The sequence below is a fragment of the Procambarus clarkii genome, chromosome 83 (assembly GCF_040958095.1).
Source record: "Procambarus clarkii isolate CNS0578487 chromosome 83, FALCON_Pclarkii_2.0, whole genome shotgun sequence".
NCBI lineage: Eukaryota > Metazoa > Arthropoda > Malacostraca > Decapoda > Cambaridae > Procambarus > Procambarus clarkii.
Window position 1 is genome coordinate 6668148 of NC_091232.1, and position 19866 is coordinate 6688013.

The 19866-nt window shown below is 47.6% G+C and overlaps 1 protein-coding gene and 1 long non-coding RNA gene across 4 annotated transcripts in view; both read right to left on the minus strand.

Moving 5' to 3' along the window:
* jp (junctophilin) overlaps positions 1-18789 on the minus strand; it is a 128891-nt gene extending 110102 nt beyond the window's left edge. For both annotated transcript variants that reach the window (XM_045759379.2, XM_045759378.2), the window contains exon 1: positions 18034-18789. In XM_045759379.2, the coding sequence (XP_045615335.1) occupies positions 18034-18239 (206 nt within the window). In that variant the 5' untranslated portion in view covers positions 18240-18789. The remainder of the gene's footprint in view (positions 1-18033) is intronic.
* Positions 1-19866, minus strand: part of LOC138358443 (uncharacterized) — a 236345-nt gene that overhangs the window by 117642 nt on the left and 98837 nt on the right. The window lies entirely within an intron of this gene.

Genomic DNA, 19866 nt, shown 5'->3' on the forward strand with positions numbered 1-19866 from the left:
ACAGCAGTAAATACAGCCAACAACAGCAGTAAATACAGCCAACAACAGCAGTAAATACAGCCAACAACAGCAGTAAATACAGCCAACAACAGCAGTAAATACAGCCAACAACAGCAGTAAATACAGCCAACAACAGCAGTAAATACAGCCAACAACAGCAGTAAATACAGCCAACAACAGCAGTAAATACAGCCATCAACAGCAGTAAATACAGCCAACAACAGCAGTAAATACAGCCATCAACAGCAGTAAATACAGCCATCAACAGCAGTAAATACAGCCATCAACAGCAGTAAATACAGCCAACAACAGCAGTAAATACAGCCATCAACAGCAGTAAATACAAGCAACAACAGCAGTAAATACAGCCAACAACAGCAGTAAATACAGCCAACAACAGCAGTAAATACATCCAACAACAGCAGTAAATACATCCAACAACAGCAGTAAATACATCCAACAACAGCTGTAAATACATCCAACAACAGCAGTAAATACATCCAACAACAGCTGTAAATACATCCAACAACAGCAGTAAATACAGCCAACAACAGCAGTAAATACATCCAACAACAGCAGTAAATACATCCAACAACAGCAGTAAATACAGCCAACAACAGCAGTAAATACAGCCAACAACAACAGTAAATACATCCAACAACAACAGTAAATACATCCAACAACAGCTGCTGTCTTAACTCACCAACGGCGGAAGAATGTTAAGCCAAGCAAAAAGAACAACAGCAACACCACCAACAACAACAGCAAGCTTGATCAAGGCCCCCAACTGCAGGCAGGAACATTAGAAACAAACTGGATGAGAATGAGGAAGAATGAGAATATGAGGAGGAGTAAAGAGGAGAAGAAAGATGGGTAAGGATATGCGGAAAAAGAGAAAAGAGATTAGGAACAAAAGGAAGAGAAAGAGAACGAGCAAAAAAGAGAAATAAACGGTAAAAATGGGAATAGGGGAGGTGAGCATGTGAGGCAGGTGTGGGGGGTGTGAGGGAGGGTAACAGTGAGGCAGGTGTGGGGGGTGAGAGGGAGGGTAACAGTGAGGCAGGTGTGAAGAGTGAGAGAGAGGAACAGTGAGGCAGGTGTGGGGAAGTGAGAGAGAGAGGAACAGTGAGGCAGGTGTGGGGGGTGAGAGAGAGAGGAACAGTGAGGCAGGTGTGGGGGGTGAGAGAGAGAGAGGAACAGTGACACAGGTGTGGAAGAGTGAGGAAGAGGAGGGTCGGCTGCCTCCACAGTAAGCTGTTGTCGCGAAACTATTTCTAGTGTCACACCACCTGCTTGGTCGGCTGCTGCCTCACCTGGCTCCATCCCACACACCCCTCACACACACCCCACACACACACCCCTCACACACACCCCTCACACACACCCCTCACACACACCCCACACACACACCCCTCACACACACCCCACACACACCCCTCACACACACCCCTCACACACACCCCACACACACACCCCTCACACACACCCCTCACACACACCCCTCACACACACCCCTCACACACACCCCTCACACACACCCCTCACACACACCCCTCACACACACCCCTCACACACACCCCTCACACACACCCCTCACACACACCCCACACACACACCCCTCACACACCCCTCACACACACCCCTCACACACACCCCTCACACACACCCCTCACACACACCCCTCACACACACCCCTCACACACACCCCTCACACACACCCCTCACACACACCCCTCACACACACCCCTCACACACACCCCACACACACCCCTCACACACACCCCTCACACACACCCCTCACACACACCCCTCACACACACACCTCACACACACCCCTCACACACACCCCTCACACACACACCTCACACACACCCCTCACACACACCCCTCACACACACCCCTCACACACACCCCTCACACACACCCCTCACACACACCCCTCACACACACCCCTCACACACCCCTCACACACACCCCTCACACACACCCCTCACACACACCCCTCACACACACCCCTCACACACACCCCTCACACACACCCCTCACACACACCCCTCACACACCCCTCACACACACCCCTCACACACACCCCTCACACCTACTGAGCAAGAGGTGTGTGATTGCATGTCCAATTACCATAACAATACGCTCAGTATTGCTAATAGTACAAAGTAATGAGGAGAGTTACCTCACTGTTACCTCAGACATCAACATGTGTGAGGTAAACACATGTTGATGTGCATTGATTGCTCAATAAATCACTGAACTATATGTGTAACAGATCTAGACTCCTGTCCATGAATGAATGAAATGTATACATGTTGGTTAGTATTGTAAATGTGTGGCCACGTCTGGGGTTGTAAATGTGTGTGGCCACGTCTGGGGTTGTAAATGTGTGGCCACGTCTGGGGTTGTAAATGTGTGGCCACGTCTGGGGTTGTAAATGTGTGGCCACGTCTGGGGTTGTAAATGTGTGGCCACGTCAAGCCTCGCTTCTTGCAGGTTGGCGTTCGATCCCCCAATAGTCCAGCTGGTGGTCCTCATTTCCCTCCGCACCTTTTACCCCCCTTCCACATCCCTTCCTATCCTGCTATCCCTTCCATATGGTACGTAGTCATTCTAGTTTATAATTTTCATTCCTTTCCCACCTGGTTATCTGTTCTAAACGACTCTGTGAAGAATTATTTGTGTAATTTTTCTAACACATTTTTTGTTACGTCTGCTACGTCTAATTCTGAATTCTAAGAATTCTAATTCTAATTGTTGTGGTGTCTGAAACGCTGGTGTCTGGGACTATCCCCTTTATTACTCTGCTGCAGTAGTGTTTGTAATCTATTTTCTGTTGTTTTCCAGTTACGGTGTTTCAATACTCTTAATGATTCCGCTTTGTCTATATTTCTTAACTTTGGAATTCATTTTATTGACTTTTTCTTACTTATATTGTAGGTTTGTTGAGGTAAATGTGTGTGTGTGTGTGTGTGTGTGTGTGTGTGTGTGTGTGTGTGTGTGTGTGTGTGTGTGTGTGTGTGTGTGTGTGTGTGTGTGTGTAATTACCTAAGTGTAATTACCTAAGTGTAGTTACAGGATGAGAGCTACGCTCGTGGTGTCCCGTCTTCCCAGCACTCTTTGTCATATAACGCTTTGAAACTACTGACGGTCTTGGCCTCCACTACCAAAAAAATTCAGTTGGTGGACGGTCGGGGATTGAACGCCGACCTGCATGAAGCGAGACCGTCGCTCTACCGTCTAAGCCAAGTGGTTGGACAAGTGGTGTGTGTGTGTGTGTGTGTGTGTGTGTGTGTGTGTGTGTGTGTGTGTGTGTGTGTGTGTGTGTGTGTGTGTGTGTGTGTGTGTGTGTGTGTATGTGTGGTGTCAGTCTAACTGTCTTTTTATCTGTTTGTCTGGCTGTGTCAGCATCATTGTGGTGTGTCAATGTCGTACAGAAAGCGACGAAAGAAAATTACGAAAAAAAAAGGCGCCAAATACAAACACTATTTATTCTTTTCGGACGAATGGCTTCCCATTGTGAGGGAGAAGAAGCCCACCCACTGACCTCCCTTAGAATGCAACCCGTACCATTTGCATTATTCCCCAGTTACCTCTTTACTGCTAGGTGAACAGAGGCATCGGGTGGACGGAAATGTCCAAATGTTATCCTTAGGCGGCAGTTACAGCCCCGCTTCTGTGCCAGGTAAGTTCACTACGGGCTCAGTGAGGAACACTACGGGCTCACCATAGCCCGTGCTACTTGGAACGTTTTGTTCCCGGTAGCTGAGCCTAAAATAACAGTTATTCCTAACTGGGAATCGAACCCAGACCCTATCGTTTATGAGCCATCGTTGGGGTATGGAAGATTAAGGAATTATGAGAAAACGCTAAATGAATGTGATGCCCAACCACTTTGGGCTGGACGGTAGAGCGACGGTCTCGTTTCATGCAGGTCGGCGTTCAATCCCCGGCCGTCCAATTGGTTGGGCATCAATCCTTCCCCCCACCCCCCCCCCACCCCGTCCCATCCCAAATCCTTATCCTGACCCCTTCCAAGTGCTATATAGTCGTAATGGCTTGGCGCTTTTTCCCCTGATAAATCCCCAGTAAAGCCATATAACTATATAATAAATGGAAGGTTTATGTCAAGAACCACACCCATGTGGCTCCTCCATTCCACTCCCATGTGGAATGAAGTGGAATGTGGAATTAATGTGGAATGAAGGAGCGATACCCAACCATGCGATCCCTGACCAACAAGAGGCCAAGCCGCCGCTCTACCCACCAGTCCAAGTAGCAAAGAGCGACTCTTGAAACATCCTTCAAACTCCCTTGAGAGTCACCCTCGCCACCCACCCGACGCCTTCCTGTCCCCAGAGATGAGACGAGGAGGCTGGAGACCACCTCACTCCCTACAACATAACCATTTTAAGATGCTGGTCATTGTACCTTACGGTGGTTGAGAGTAATTGCCTTGATCAGGTTGTTATCTATTGTTGTTCTTATTATTATTATTTACTAATATTATAATTACTACCGGTATTACTATCACCAGAAACATAATTACTATTATTAATATTACTATTCCTACCCATTTCTTGGACTAATGAGAATCTGTGCCGGTATGGCCCCCACCATACACAGTGTGGCCACCACCATACACAGTGTGGCCACCACCATACACAGTGTGGTAGCCACCACCATACACAGTGTGGCCACCGCCATACACAGTGTGGCCACCGCCATACACAGTGTGGCCACCACCATACACAGTGTGGCCACCACCATACACAGTGTGGCCACCACCATACACAGTGTGGCCACCACCATACACAGTGTGGCCACCACCATACACAGTGTGGCCACCACCATACACAGTGTGGCCACCACCATACACAGTGTGGCCACCACCATACACAGTGTGGCCACCACCATACACAGTGTGGCCACCACCATACACAGTGTGGTCACCACCATACACAGTGTGGCCACCACCATACACAGTGTGGCCACCACCATACACAGTGTGGCCACCACCATACACAGTGTGGCCACCACCATACACAGTGTGGCCACCACCATACACAGTGTGGCCACCACCATACACATTGTGGCCACCACCATACACAGTGTGGCCACCACCATACACAGTGTGGCCACCACCATACACAGTGTGGTAGCCACCACCATACACAGTGTGGCCACCGCCATACACAGTGTGGCCACCGCCATACACAGTGTGGCCCCCACCATACACAGTGTGGCCACCACCATACACAGTGTGGCCACCACCATACACAGTGTGGCCACCACCATACACAGTGTGGCCACCACCATACATAGTGTGGCCACCACCATACACAGTGTGGCCACCACCATACACAGTGTGGCCACCACCATACACAGTGTGGCCACCACTATACACAGTGTGGCCACCGCCATACACAGTGTGGCCACCACCATACACAGTGTGGCCACCACCATACACAGTGTGGCCACCACCATACACAGTGTGGCCACCACCATACACAGTGTGGCCACCACCATACACAGTGTGGCCACCACCATACACAGTGTGGCCACCACCATACACAGTGTGGCCACCACCATACACAGTGTGGCCACCACCATACACAGTGTGGCCACCACCATACACAGTGTGGCCCCCACCATACACAGTGTGGCCACCACCATACACAGTGTGGCCACCACCATACACAGTGTGGCCACCACCATACACAGTGTGGCCACCACCATACACAGTGTGGCCACCACCATACACAGTGTGGTCACCACCATACACAGTGTGGCCACCACCATACACAGTGTGGCCACCACCATACACAGTGTGGCCACCACCATACACAGTGTGGCCACCACCATACACAGTGTGGTCACCACCATACACAGTGTGGCCACCACCATACACAGTGTGGCCACCACCATACACAGTGTGGTCACCACCATACACAGTGTGGCCACCACCATACACAGTGTGGCCACCACCATACACAGTGTGGTCACCACCATACACAGTGTGGCCACCACCATACACAGTGTGGCCACCACCATACACAGTGTGGCCCCCCACCATACACAGTGTGGCCACCACCATACACAGTGTGGCCACCACCATACACAGTGTGGCCACCACCATACACAGTGTGGCCACCACCATACACAGTGTGGCCACCACCATACACAGTGTGGCCACCACCATACACAGTGTGGCCCCCCACCTAACCTTGTGACCCAAGGTAAGGCGTTTTAACATCTAATTAAAAATCTATGAAGAACAAAATCCTAAACCACGACATAATTCTGGCCCATATAAACAAGATGTAACAAGCGTACAGTGTGCACGCTTTTATTGTACCAAAAGCGTACGGTACAGCACAAATTCAAAGCTTTTATAAATCATCAAAACGCATTCAGTTTTGTACTTTTTTGGTTAGCCCAAGCGTACAAATCTAATGAATTTATTGGGAGAACCGGTTCATCCTTCCACCCTAACTGGCGCTGAAGTGCTATCATGTATAAACCTCACTTCATATCTTGCATTTTATACGCAATTGAGCAGTCTACTGAAAATCAGAAGCACTTGTCAGAGTTAAAAGCAGCGTAATACCGATAGCTTTTTATCCGTTGGCCTCGGTAGGATAGGACGCGGGGATGGGGGCGAGGCTACTGGTGTTCCCGCGTTTCTGGTTAGGCAAAAAAATTGGGCATATTTTTTTTTCGAAGTGTCAAATGGAGTGAACTAGCTGCATGGGGGGACGGTTCGCTGTGGCGTGCGCTCCAAGCACCACACTTGGCCAAAGGCGTGCTTCACAGACGTGCTTCAAAAACGTACTTCAAAGGCGTGCTTCAAAGACGTGCTTCAAAGACGTGCTTCAAAGACGTGCTTCAAAGACGTACTTCAAAGACGTGCTTCAAGAACGTGACAACGAAGCAGAGGGCGGAGAATACCAGCCCGTCCTCGGTCTATGCTAATCTATCCAGCGCCCGACCCCAAAGACGTATCCGTCAATTTTAATAAACATACGATGTATTCAAAATTGACCAATGTATCTATGGGGTCGGCCGCTGCATGGACCAGCATAGACTAAGGACAGACTGGAAGACACTAAACTCTGGAACTATGTGAAGTTTGGGCTGCATTGGGATTCATTCTCAACTCGCAATCGGGCGATCCAGAGTTCGATGCTCGGGCGGGACAAAAATAGATGGGTACGTTTCCGTTCACTTAGCGATAAACAGGCACCTGGGAGTTAGGCAGCTGTTGTGGCCAGCAATATATATATATATATATATATATATATATATATATATATATATATATATATATATATATATATATATATATATATATATATATATATATATATTGGCCCATTGAGCCCCCCCCCCCCCTCCCCCCACCCAGGCCAACTACTGACCATCGCATGGATACAAGCCACAGTAATTGCCTAATTCCTGCGTTCCTAATTACTATTAGGTGAACGGAAACGTTCCCGCCCATTTCTGTCTCTACCGAGAAACATTGCAAAAACGTTTCGCCTGGAAGCCGGCCGTGCTTGTAACTGCTATCGTTACTGCTACTACCACTACTACTACTGTATCTATTGCTAGTAATGCTACTAATGCTTCCTCTGCCGTTGTTGTTACTCAAGCTACCAGCCAGCCACTGACATGGTCAACACCTACACCTTTCTTCGGATAATGTGAAATGCTGAGGATTCATCTCTTCGTGTTATCTGAGAGTGTGAGTGTAGGTGTGAGTTAGTGTGTGTGTGGGGGAGCGTGGTGGTGGTGTCAGAGGCTTCCTTCCTCATACTGACATCCCTGGCAGAAGGTGGTGTGTAGTACTGGCCAGAGACAGCAGCAGCAGCATAGTCTATGTTGAGCACTGAACAAACAGCTATGTCCAAGATGCCGCTAACTCACTCACTCTCTCTCTGCTGCACTACTCTCATTTTCTATCCTTCCTCTCTCTCTCTCTCTCTCTCTCTCTCTCTCTCTCTCTCTCTCTCTCTCTCTCTCTCTCTCTCTCTCTCTCACTGTACTCACTCAGTTGTGTTTGCGGGGGTTGAGCTTTGGCTCTTTGGTCCCGCCTCTCAATCGTCAATCTTCTGGTGTACAGATTCCTGAGCTTCTCGATCTTTATCATATCTATATTTGAAACTGTGTGTGTGAAGTCAGCCTCCACCACATCACTTCCTAGTGCATTCCATTTACTAACTACTCTGGTGAATTATCAATGTGTGTGTGTGTGTGTGTGTGTGTGTGTGTGTGTGTGTGTGTGTGTGTGTGTGTGTGTGTGTGTGTGTGTGTGTGTGTGTGTGTGTGTGTTGGAAGGTGAGACACCTGCCCAGCATTACAAATATATAATTAGAGGCAGGAGTCCAGCTTCGGGAAATCGATACAACAAAGGCAGCTGGGATCTATCAAGCTTTCACTCTGGTCGATATGATCTTCAGTGCATCACTGGACTCAGGCTTGATAATGGATACATAGAAGGAGGCAAACGTTGTACCAATATGCAAGTATACATACACGAACCACTCAATTATACATGACTGACCCCCCACTAACTGGCATAACCTACAGCGATATAGACAATTTGTAGCCTTTGATGGCGTCCTACACAAGAAGCTACAAAGAATTAGAATTATTGTTCATTGCATTAAACCTACTGGACGACCGACAATAAGTAATGGCGGGTCCCAAGAGCTGAAACTTGACTAGAAGGAACGTTTACGTGCCTACACACGCACACACCCACACTCTGGACACACCCAACGCATTTGCAAGCAGCTACTAAGACTCACAGCTGCCTCCACCAGTACTACCACCACTACCACTACCACCATCACTGCTACCACCACCACTACCGCCACTATCATACTCATAACCACTATAATTCCTGACGTTTTCATAATATATATATATATATATATATATATATATATATATATATATATATATATATATATATTATATGAGTGCACACGGCCACCTGTGCACAAGCCTGAAGTACACTAAACAAGGGGACCACGCTGAAGAAATGCTGCGTCATTGCGCATTTGTGTATGCGTAAAATGCACGAGTATGCGTGTATACATGTCGTTGCACAGGATTGTGCGTCGTTATGTGCAATTATACCTGACTGCACAATATACCTGACTATCACCTGCATTTCGTACGGCAAGGGAATTCCATATATGCATTCATTCCACACGTGCATTCATTCCACACGTGCATACATCCACACGTGCATTCATTCCACACATTCAAACATGTTTTGTCTGATTGCACTTCACATACATATACATTAAACACGGCAATATACTACAAAAAAACACGCCCTTCCTTCCCCCCCCCCCCTTGCATGAGCGCGCGCGCATGTGCACACGCCCGTATGAATTCCCTATGCGGGGTCATCCAATGCACTCCAGCCGTGTGTGTGTTTGTTGATGGTCCCGTTTTCTGTTCAAATCTGTTCACGGGCTCCCTTGATTATTTTTCGGCAAGACAATGATATATGAAAAAAAATTGTTTTTAATTTGTTTAAATTAATATAAGAATAAGATCAGTGAACATATGCACGCTGTTTACAATTGATTCTTAAATTAACAACAAAATTCACATTGTAATCTATTATATATATATATATATATATATATATATATATATATATATATATATATATATATATATATATATATATATATATATATATATATGTATATATATATATATATTGTGACGATAATCTCTTTCAAAAGAGATTGAGCCTGCTCTTCCCTACAAAGTACGTAAAAAGAAAAGATAATATAAAAGATACGTCCAGCAAGTATCGCCAAACGTTTTGCCCAGAGAGCAAATCGTACCCAGCACACAGTGACACCTGCTACCTACCGCCACCGTAAACCAGCAAACTGCTTGTTCTTTGCCTGCCTGTCGCTGATTGGCTGGTGTCCCGTCGCACCTGCCCTCCGCCCTCCGCCACAAGTTGATGTCTGGGCTGCAGTGGCCCAGTATTGTCAGAATATCTCAGTGCTCCTTGCAGTTGACATCTCTCGCTGGTAGACTAAGCCTTGGCTTTCGTGTACTAAGGGAGGTGGCAGCTCGAAGCCAATATTCTAGCTCCATTCATATATTTATTTTGCTATCACTAAACTCACTTGTCTTAACGTAACTTTTCATTTGCCAGTGATTATTCATATTATTTTCTTTGTTGACTTGTCTGTTATATTTTATGTGCTTAACTTTATTCATGTCTTGTTTTTCTAAAGTAATTAAAATTTCATTGTTAATTTACTTGTGTTTTGTGTGTCGTCCCATTACCTTACCACAGACGAAAGTTCCAGCTTTTCTCTTTTTTTCTCTCTAATGTGACGAGGCCCTGACCCTAGCTTTTGAAACAGCCGAACACCAACGCTTTACCGTCACAATATATATATATATATATATCAAGCGAGATTGAATGAGATCAAGCGGGCAGCATCATACACCAGGAATCATCGGGACCGCTGGTAAAATAATCTATAAGACTCGCCATCATTAATAGTGAGGATAAAATATCCACATTGTCACAACAATTGACGAGGTGGACAAGGACAACCTCTTTTATATATCGAGAGGAACTAGGACACGAGGACATAATAGAAGCTGGAAAGAAGTTGTAGAAGCCACCTCCATCTACAACTTTATTGCCCCTAAAAAAAATCGAACGTCAGAATAGATCAATTATAACGCAACAGGTACAACAAGGGTAGAAGTCGGGGCATAAAGAGCTAGACCTCACTTCCCCGAGGCTGATAGATGAATACTTATAGTAAGAATACACACACACATACACATACACACACACATACACATACACACACACATACACATATATACACACACAACCACATTGGGAGGTGGAGGACACAGGCAGAAACAGAGATGTATACACATGCAGCAAAGGGGGACAATACACGACCTATCAGCTGAGATCTCTAACTTCACTTCCCACCTCCCCAAAAAAAACTGCTTTCCTCCGGCACCACCAGGCAGGCAGGCAGGCAGGCAGGCAGGCAGGCAGGCAGGCAGGCAGGCAGGCAGGCAGGCAGGCAGGCTGGCAGGCAGGCTGGCAGGCAGGCTGGCTGGCAGGCAGGCAGGCAGGCTGGCAGGCAGGCTGGCTGGCAGGCAGGCAGGCAGGCAGGCAGGCAGGCAGGCAGGCAGGCAGGCTGGCAGGCAGGCTGGCTGGCAGGCAGGCAGGCAGGCAGGCAGGCTGGCAGGCAGGCTGGCAGGCAGGCAGGCAGGCAGGCTGGCAGGCAGGCTGGCTGGCAGGCAGGCAGGCAGGCAGGCAGGCAGGCAGGCAGGCTGGCAGGCAGGCTGGCTGGCTGGCCCCATCTTGCAAACCTACAACACACAACACTTTCCCTGTCCCAAAACACACTCCCTATTTCCCCCTTTCCCCCTGCCCCCACCAGCAGCCTTTTACCCTTATACTACCGTCTAAAGGATTAAAAATCAAAAGATAATTCGATATTTATAACATTTTGCCAAGCAAGAGGGGGAGAAGCTATTTTTGCTAGGAGAGGGAGGGAGGTAGAGAGTGGGAGGGAAGGGAAGGAGGGAGAGAGGATCAGTGGAGTTTGGCAGACACTAAGACAGTCTCCGGGTAGGTACTCGAGCACTCTGCTGCCAGTGTGGACTCTACTAATAGTACGTCAAGCCGTCCCAACACGATTCCTCAAGGAATTTCCAGGTTTCTCATGATGTATTTTAAGACATGGGACTCGGAAGGTCTCTATTTTTCTACTATTATCTACTTTCCTCTTTCTCTCTCTCTCTCTCTAGACTGTTTTCACTAGGTTTTAGTGCAAATAGGGATTCAGGAATAATTATGGGGATTCTCACAGGACTACTTGAAGAACAGTGACTTTCAAACGAGTATTTCTTGGCATTTCTTGAGAGTACACTTATCAAGAAATGTGTGTAGCTTCAGGAGGAATTAACGCTCGATAGCATATTTATAAAGAAGTCTAACACGTTATTGTTTGGAGTTCTAGAGTTTCTTATGATACATATCCATGTGAAACTTGAAATATTTACAAATATTATTTCTTAAGAAATTTCAGGGCCACTTAAAAGTGTAATTCAATAAACCTCAATGTTTGCCAGGTAGGTAAAGGCATGTCAAATATTATGAGGAGTTTAACTACACACCTCACAGGTGTTAGGCTAGGTGTGGGTGACAGGTGTTAGGCTAGGTGTGGGTGACAGGTGTTAGGCTAGGTGTGAGGATGGGTGCGGTTCTCATGTGTTAAAGTTTGCGTGAAGCAAGGCACAGATCACAGGTATTAGGGAGCGAATGAACCAAGCCACAGATCACAGGTATTAGGGAGCGCGTGAAGTAAGACCCAGATCACAGGTATTAGGTACAGGGTGAAGCAAAACCCAATCACAGGTATTAGGTACAGGGTGAAGCAAAACCCAGATCACAGGTATTAGGGAGCGAGTGAAGCAAGCCACAGATCACAGGTATTAGGTACAGAGTGAAGCAAGACCCAGATCACAGGTATTAGGTAGCGAGTGAAGCAAGCCACAGATCACAGGTATTAGGTAGCGAGTGAAGCAAGCCACAGATCACAGGTATTAGGTAGCGAGTGAAGCAAGCCACAGATCACAGGTATTAGGTACAGAGTGAAGCAAGACCCAGATCACAGGTATTAGGTAGCGAGTGAAGCAAGCCACAGATCACAGGTATTAGGTAGCGAGTGAAGCAAGCCACAGATCACAGGTATTAGGTAGCGAGTGAAGCAAGCCACAGATCACAGGTATTAGGTAGCGAGTGAAGCAAGGCGAGCTTCATCCTTCGTACTAACTGAACATATTACAGACCATCCATGGAGGAGCAGGAAGGAGCGTGAGGGAGAATGATCACATCTCAAGGTTGTTCTTGACACATCCCGGACACACACACACTGTATTTTTGTAATTTTGTAATTTTAATAATTCTGGGATTACTTAGCCCGAAACATACTATAGATTCTAACCACCAAGTGAACCTCAATCTATAACTGAGTTCAGGAATAAAGCGAGTAAATAAAACAATGATTCTATATTACTCTTGTTAAGGCTTTCCGAGAGCAATTGGGTCAAGACGCTGTGTATAGTATACTTTTCTCCTCACCCCTGAAAACAAACGGAGCCACCAAGGTCGACTATTACTGTGGGGGAAGAGGAGGGGGGGATAATAACTACACGGCCCGGCAGCTGGGAGAGTGAAGTAGGTCAAACAAGGTGTAGAGTTTTGACGTCTAGTGGTGAGCACGCCCCCCACGCCCGCCTGGGCGAGTAGGTCAGGCAAGGTGTAGAGTTTTGACGTCTAGTGGGGAGCACGCCCCCCACGCCCGCCTGGGTGAGTAGGTCAGGCAAGGTGTAGAGTTTTGACGTCTAGTGGTGAGCACGCCCCCCACGCCCGCCTGGGCGAGTAGGTCAGGCAAGGTGTAGAGTTTTGACGTCTAGTGGGGAGCACGCCCCCCACGCCCGCCTGGGCGAGTAGGTCAGGCAAGGTGTAGAGTTTTGACGTCTAGTGGTGAGCACGCCCCCCACGCCGACCTGAGCGAGTAGGTCAGGCAAGGTGTAGAGGCTGAGGGGTGGCACCTCCACTTAAGTACCTACGGGCTCACCATAGCCCGTGCTACTTGGAACTTTGTTCCAGGCAGCGAATCTTTAACAACAACTTCCACCAATCACCCGATGAGTCGTCTTTGCAGTGATCACGCAATTGTCTCATTATGGACACCGATTGTAACATTCTCGTTGATATGCATCAGTTCTAGAGCTGAAACAATACACTTACGAATATATCAATATTACGCGGAGAGTTGCTTTACAAGTTGCTATCATTCACCATCTACAGTGTTAGTTAACAGTATATCATTACGATACAATAAGTGTTTGGAAACCCTTAGATTCTCCCGACAAGCAGTGTACGCGAGTACTATCAGTAAGTCACCAAGGGTAAGACTTCTTTGGGCGTGTATATATATATATATATATATATATATATATATATATATATATATATATATATATATATATATATATATATATATATATGTCGTACCTAATAGCCAGAACGCACTTCTCAGCCTACTATTCAAGGCCCGATTTGCCTAATAAGCCAAGTTTTCATGAATTAATGTTTTTTCGTCTACCTAACCTACCTAACCTAACCTAACCTAGCTTTTTTTGGCTACCTAACCTAACCTTACCTATAAATATAGGTTAGGTTAGGTTAGGTAGGGTTGGGTAGGTTCGGTCATATATCTACGTTAATTTTAACTCCAATAAAAAAAAATTGACCTCATACATAGAGAAAAGGGTTGCTTTATCATTTCATAAGAAAAAAATTATAGTAAATATATTAATTCAGGAAAACATGGCTTATTAGGCAAATCGGGCCTTGAATAGTAGGCTGAGAAGTGAGTTCTGGCTACTAGGTACGACATATATATATATATGCGACGAAGCTTAAATGGTCCCCAAGACAATTCGCAACCGAAAACTGCTCATCCCTGAAGGATTCGAACCCAGACAGCCAGGGTTCCATGATCTCTAGCACATCCCGCACTGTACCACCTAGACCATACTGACTGTACAAAAAGGTGTGTGATGTGTGTGTGTGTGTGTGTGTGTGTGTGTGTGTGTGTGTGTGTATTCACCTAGTTGTGCTTGTGGGGATTGAGCTCTGGTCTTTGGGCCCGCTTTTCAACTGTCAATCAACTGTTTTTTGTTTTTGTTTTTTTGCCACACACACACACACACACACACACACACACACACACACACACACACACACACACACACACACACACACACACACACACACGCAGGAAGCAGCCCGTAGCCGAGCTGTCTAACTCTCAGGTACCTATTGACTACTAGGTGAACAGGAGCATCATGGTGATAGAAACTCTGCCTATTTGTTTCCGCCATCCCTGAAGTCCATCCCCCCAGACCTAGGACTATGAATCCCAAGCACTGTCCACTCAGCCGTCAGGCCCTCCCATTTGTGTGTGTGTATTTACATGTGTCTGCAGAATCGAGTTATCTGCTCTTGAACCCCGCCTTTCTACCAATCTATTTTTTATCTATTATATCTACATATATTTCTCTCTAACACACGCACGCACTTTTATTTATTTATTTTCATTTGTTTAAATATACAAGAGTTTTTACATTCTTGTACAGTCACTAACACGCATAGCGTTTAGGGCAGGTCGTTTATCGGAATTTTCACACACATACATATCCCCAGGGCAGCTGTCTAACTCCCAGGTACCTATTTACTGCTAGGTGAACAGTAGCATCAGGATAAAAGAAACTCGGGCCATTTGTTTACGCCTCCGCCGGGAATCGAATCTGGGCTATTAGGACTATGACCCCCAAGCGCTGACCACTCAGCCGCGAAGCCCCAAGTGTGTGTATTCACCTAGTTGAGCTTGTTGGGGTTGAGCTCTGCTCTTTCGGTCAATCAACTGGTGTACAGATTCCTGAGCCTACTGGGCTCCATTATATCTATATTTGAAAGTATGTATAGAGTCAGCTTCCACCACATCACTGCCTAATGCATTCTATCTGTTAACTACTCTGACACTGGAAAAGTTTTTTCTAGCCTCCCTGTGGCTCATTTGGGTACTACATTTCCACCTGTGTCCCTTTATTCGCTTACCACCAGTGCTAAACAGTTTATTTTTATCTACCCTGTTAATTCCTTTGAGAATTTTATAAGTGGTGATCATGTTTCCCCCTAACTCTTCTGTCTTCCAGTATCGTGAGGTTTAGTTCCTGTAATCTTTCCTCATAGCTTATTCCTCTTAGCCCGGGGACTAGCCTAGGGGCATACCTCTGAACCTTTTCTAACTTCGTTTTGTTTTACTAGATGTGTCCTCCAGGCTGGAGCAGCATATTCCAGTATTGGTCTGACATATGTGGTATACAAGGTTCTGAATGATTCATTATAAAAATTTCTGAAAGCAGTTATGTTCATCAGCCTTGCATACGCCGCTAATATTATCCTTTTGATGTGGGCTTCAGGGGACAGATCTGGTGTGATATCAACCCTCAGATCTTTTTTTCGTCCTGACTCCTGAAGGATTTCCTCTCCCAGCTGGTACCTTGTGTTTGGCCTCTTGCTCCCTACGCCTATCTTCATCACTTTATACTTGCTCGAGTTAAACTCTAGTAGCCATTTGTTTGACCATTCCTTCAGTCTGCCCAGGTCATGCTGTAGCCAGAAAATATAAGCAACATTAATCCGAGTACAGAACCCTGTGGGGCTCCGCTGGTGACATCACGCCAGTCTGAGGTCTCACCCCTCACAGTAACTCTCTGATTCCTGTGGTTTAGGTACTCCCTTACCCATTGGAGCACCCTACCACTTACTCCAGCTTGTTTCTGCAACTTATACAACACTCTCTTATGGGGTACTGCTTCAAAAACTTTCTGTCAGTCCAAGAAAATGCAGTCTGCCCATCCTTCTCCTTCTTGCTTAATGCTCGTTGCTTGGTCATAGATTTATATTAGACCTGTGAGACACGACTTGCCTTCCCTGAACCCATGCTGGTGATGTGTTACAAAGTCCCTTCTCTCCTGATGTGCTACCAGGCTTTTTCTCACCATCTTCTCCATCACCTTGCACGGTATACAAGTTAGAACACCGGCCTGTAGTTTAGGGCCTACTACCTATCCCCCTTTTTGTATGTGTATGTGTGTGTGTGTGTGTATTTTACTATTTACCATTTGTATCTGTAGAATCGAGCTATTAGCTCTTGGACCCCGCCTTTCAAACCAATTTATTTTTCCTCTATTATATTTACTGCATATAATTCTCTCTAACGCACGCACACATCCCCAGGAAGCAGTCCGTAGCAGCTGTCTAACTCCCAGGTACCTATTTACTGCTAGATAAACAGAGGCACCAGGTTGAAAGAAACTTTGCCTATTTGTTTCCGCCTCCGCCGGGAATCAAACCCGGGCCCTTAGGACTACTACTCCAGAGCGCTGTCCACTCAGCCGCGAGGCCCCTTAGGTAGGTATGTGTGTGTGTGTGTGTGTGTGTGTGTGTGTGTGTGTGTGTGTATGTGTGTGTGTGTGTGTGTGTGTGTGTGTGTGTGTGTGTGTGTGTGTGTGTGTGTGTGTGTGTGTGTGTGTGTGTGTGTGTGTATTTTTGTCCGCGTGGATCAGGCAGCACTGACAGCAATAATATCATATTTACTAAAGGTGTAACTCAGTCCTCCATCTACCTATATTTCTCTATAGGTAGAGAAATATAGGTAGATTTTCTACCTATATATACTTTGTCAACCTTGGATTGTCTGTGGGTAACAAGTGTGTTGTCGCGCAGGGTACAGTGTGTCAGCCGAGCACTGTAGCAGTACTAGGAGAACACGTAACTTACCAAGATCTAATTTGGATCGTTTGGACTTTAGACGTGTGCTTTCTCGCCCTACGAAACAAAGAGGAAATGACCTCCATAGCTCCTAATATAATCAAGTGACTTGCGACTCGAGGACTATTCTTAGTTCCAAGGGCAAAATCAGAAGCAGGAGAGCATGGTGGATATGGAGGATAGACCCAAGATCTAGGGGCAAGTCCCACGTAGAACATGGGTGTTCAATGACCTTCCCTTCTCGTTCAGTGTCTCCAGCGAACCACCACTTTTGAAGCAATTATCATTCCCAACGGTCGCCATTGGCGTATGAATCATAAATCGAGTTCAGTCAAACTTACGCTCCTCATCTTTCGATTAGTTCAACAATAACAAACTGACAAAGTTTTAGTTACGAGTTCCTGGTTCGTGGAAAACTGTAATCACCCCTGGCACTTCCAGTTTGCCTGACTAGGACTAGATAGAATCATGTTATGTCTCTCATGTTACCGTGATAGACATGACAACCCGTTAACAGTGACAACTGTACGACGACCCCCGGAAAACTTGCTGGTAACATATGTTGAGTAACGCGACGCCGAGTGACTTACCTTGGCCAAGTGTAGATGCCACTGACTTCGAATCCATAATGCCAAGATCCCGAGTATTCCCCCTGTCCCTTGGGACCGGTGCAGACGCCGTGGCCGTGGGCTTTGCCGTCTTCCCACCCGCCGCAGTACGTCCCACCGTCGTCAAAATCAAAACGGCCGCCGTTGACAGCCTTGCTAGTGCCGCTGGCCTGCCCGGTGGAGGCCATGGTGGGGGCCGCCGCCTCTGCTGCAGCTGCTGGCAGCCACGGGCGTGGGCGTGGGCGGGCAGGGCGCGCTGCACGTGGCGCTGCCTCTCCTGACGAAGGGTGTCACGTTAACACTACAGGAGGAACTTATCACTAAGGTGTCACAGCTGCTGCGGCTGCCCCCACCACCAGCGGTCACGGTAACCTTGCCCACTCAGAGTATCCGCAACAGCTGGAGACTTTAGTGCTGCTGCAGCTGTTGAGGCTGAGCAGACGAGGCGCGGCGACGGCGGCAGGAGGAGCAGCAGCAGCAGCAGGAGGAACGGGAGCGGGCGGGCGCCGCGGACACATGCTCCGTCACACTAGCCAAGCCCGCGCGCACCGACCCCCAACACCGCCATTTTAGGCAAGGTGGAGCGGAGGAGCCCGCCAGGGGCCACTAGTGTACAGCGGCGACGGCGGTGAGCACCCGTTGGGCAGCTGTTACACCTGTACACCCTGCTCCTGCCTCCCTCCAGCCCTCACACCGCAACACCTGTAGCTCACCCACCGCTCCTCACACACTACTGACTCCCTGCTCACAACCGCACTCACACCGCATCGATTACGGCGCACCGCCCCCCCTCCCTGAACACCGCCCCCCTCCCACCGCCACACTCCCTGAACACCGCCCCCCTCCCACCGCCACACTCCCTGAACACCGCCCCCACCACCACCACACTCCCTGAACACCGCCCCCCACCGCCACACTCCCTGAACACCGCCCCCCACCACCACACTCCCTGAACACCGCCCCCCTCCCACCGCCACACTCCCTGAACACCGCCCCCACCACCACCACACTCCCTGAACACCGCCCCCCACCGCCACACTCCCTGAATACCGCCCCCCACCACCACCACACTCCCTGAACACCGCCTCCCACCACCACACTCACTGAACACCACCTCCCACCACCACACTCCCTGAACACCGCCCCCCTCCCACCACCACACTCCCTGAACACCGCCCCCCTCCCACCACCACACTCCCTGAACACCGCCCCCCACCACCACCACACTCCCTGAACACCGCCCCCCACCGCCCCCCACCGCCACACTCCATGAACACCGCCCCCCACCACCACCACACTCCCTGAACACCACCCCCACCACCACCACACTCCCCGCAACCCGTTCTCGCAAATTTAATAAGTCAATATTGACTTATTAGTTGCGTGCATAGGTGACATACTTAACATAATAGTTTCCCTTAAAAAGCTTCATAGAAAACACCGACCTTACCTAACCTACTTAGTATGTTAAGATAAGCATCTTATTGCTTCGTAATTACAATTATTACCTAACCTATACCTATAATAGGTTAAGTAACAATTGTAATTACGAAGCTATAAGATGCTTATTTTAACATACTAAGTAGGTTAGGTAAGGTCGGTGTTTTCTATGAAGCTTTTCAAGGGAAACTATTATGTTTAGTATGTCACCTATGCACGCAACTAATAAGTCAATATTGACTTATTAAATTTGCGAGAACGGGTTGCTCCCCGAGCACCACCTCCACCACAAGCGCATTCACATTTCGCAGCTTCCAAACTATCTAACTAATGGCTAGTTATCTATGGCTATCATTGGCAAGCCTCAGAATCCTA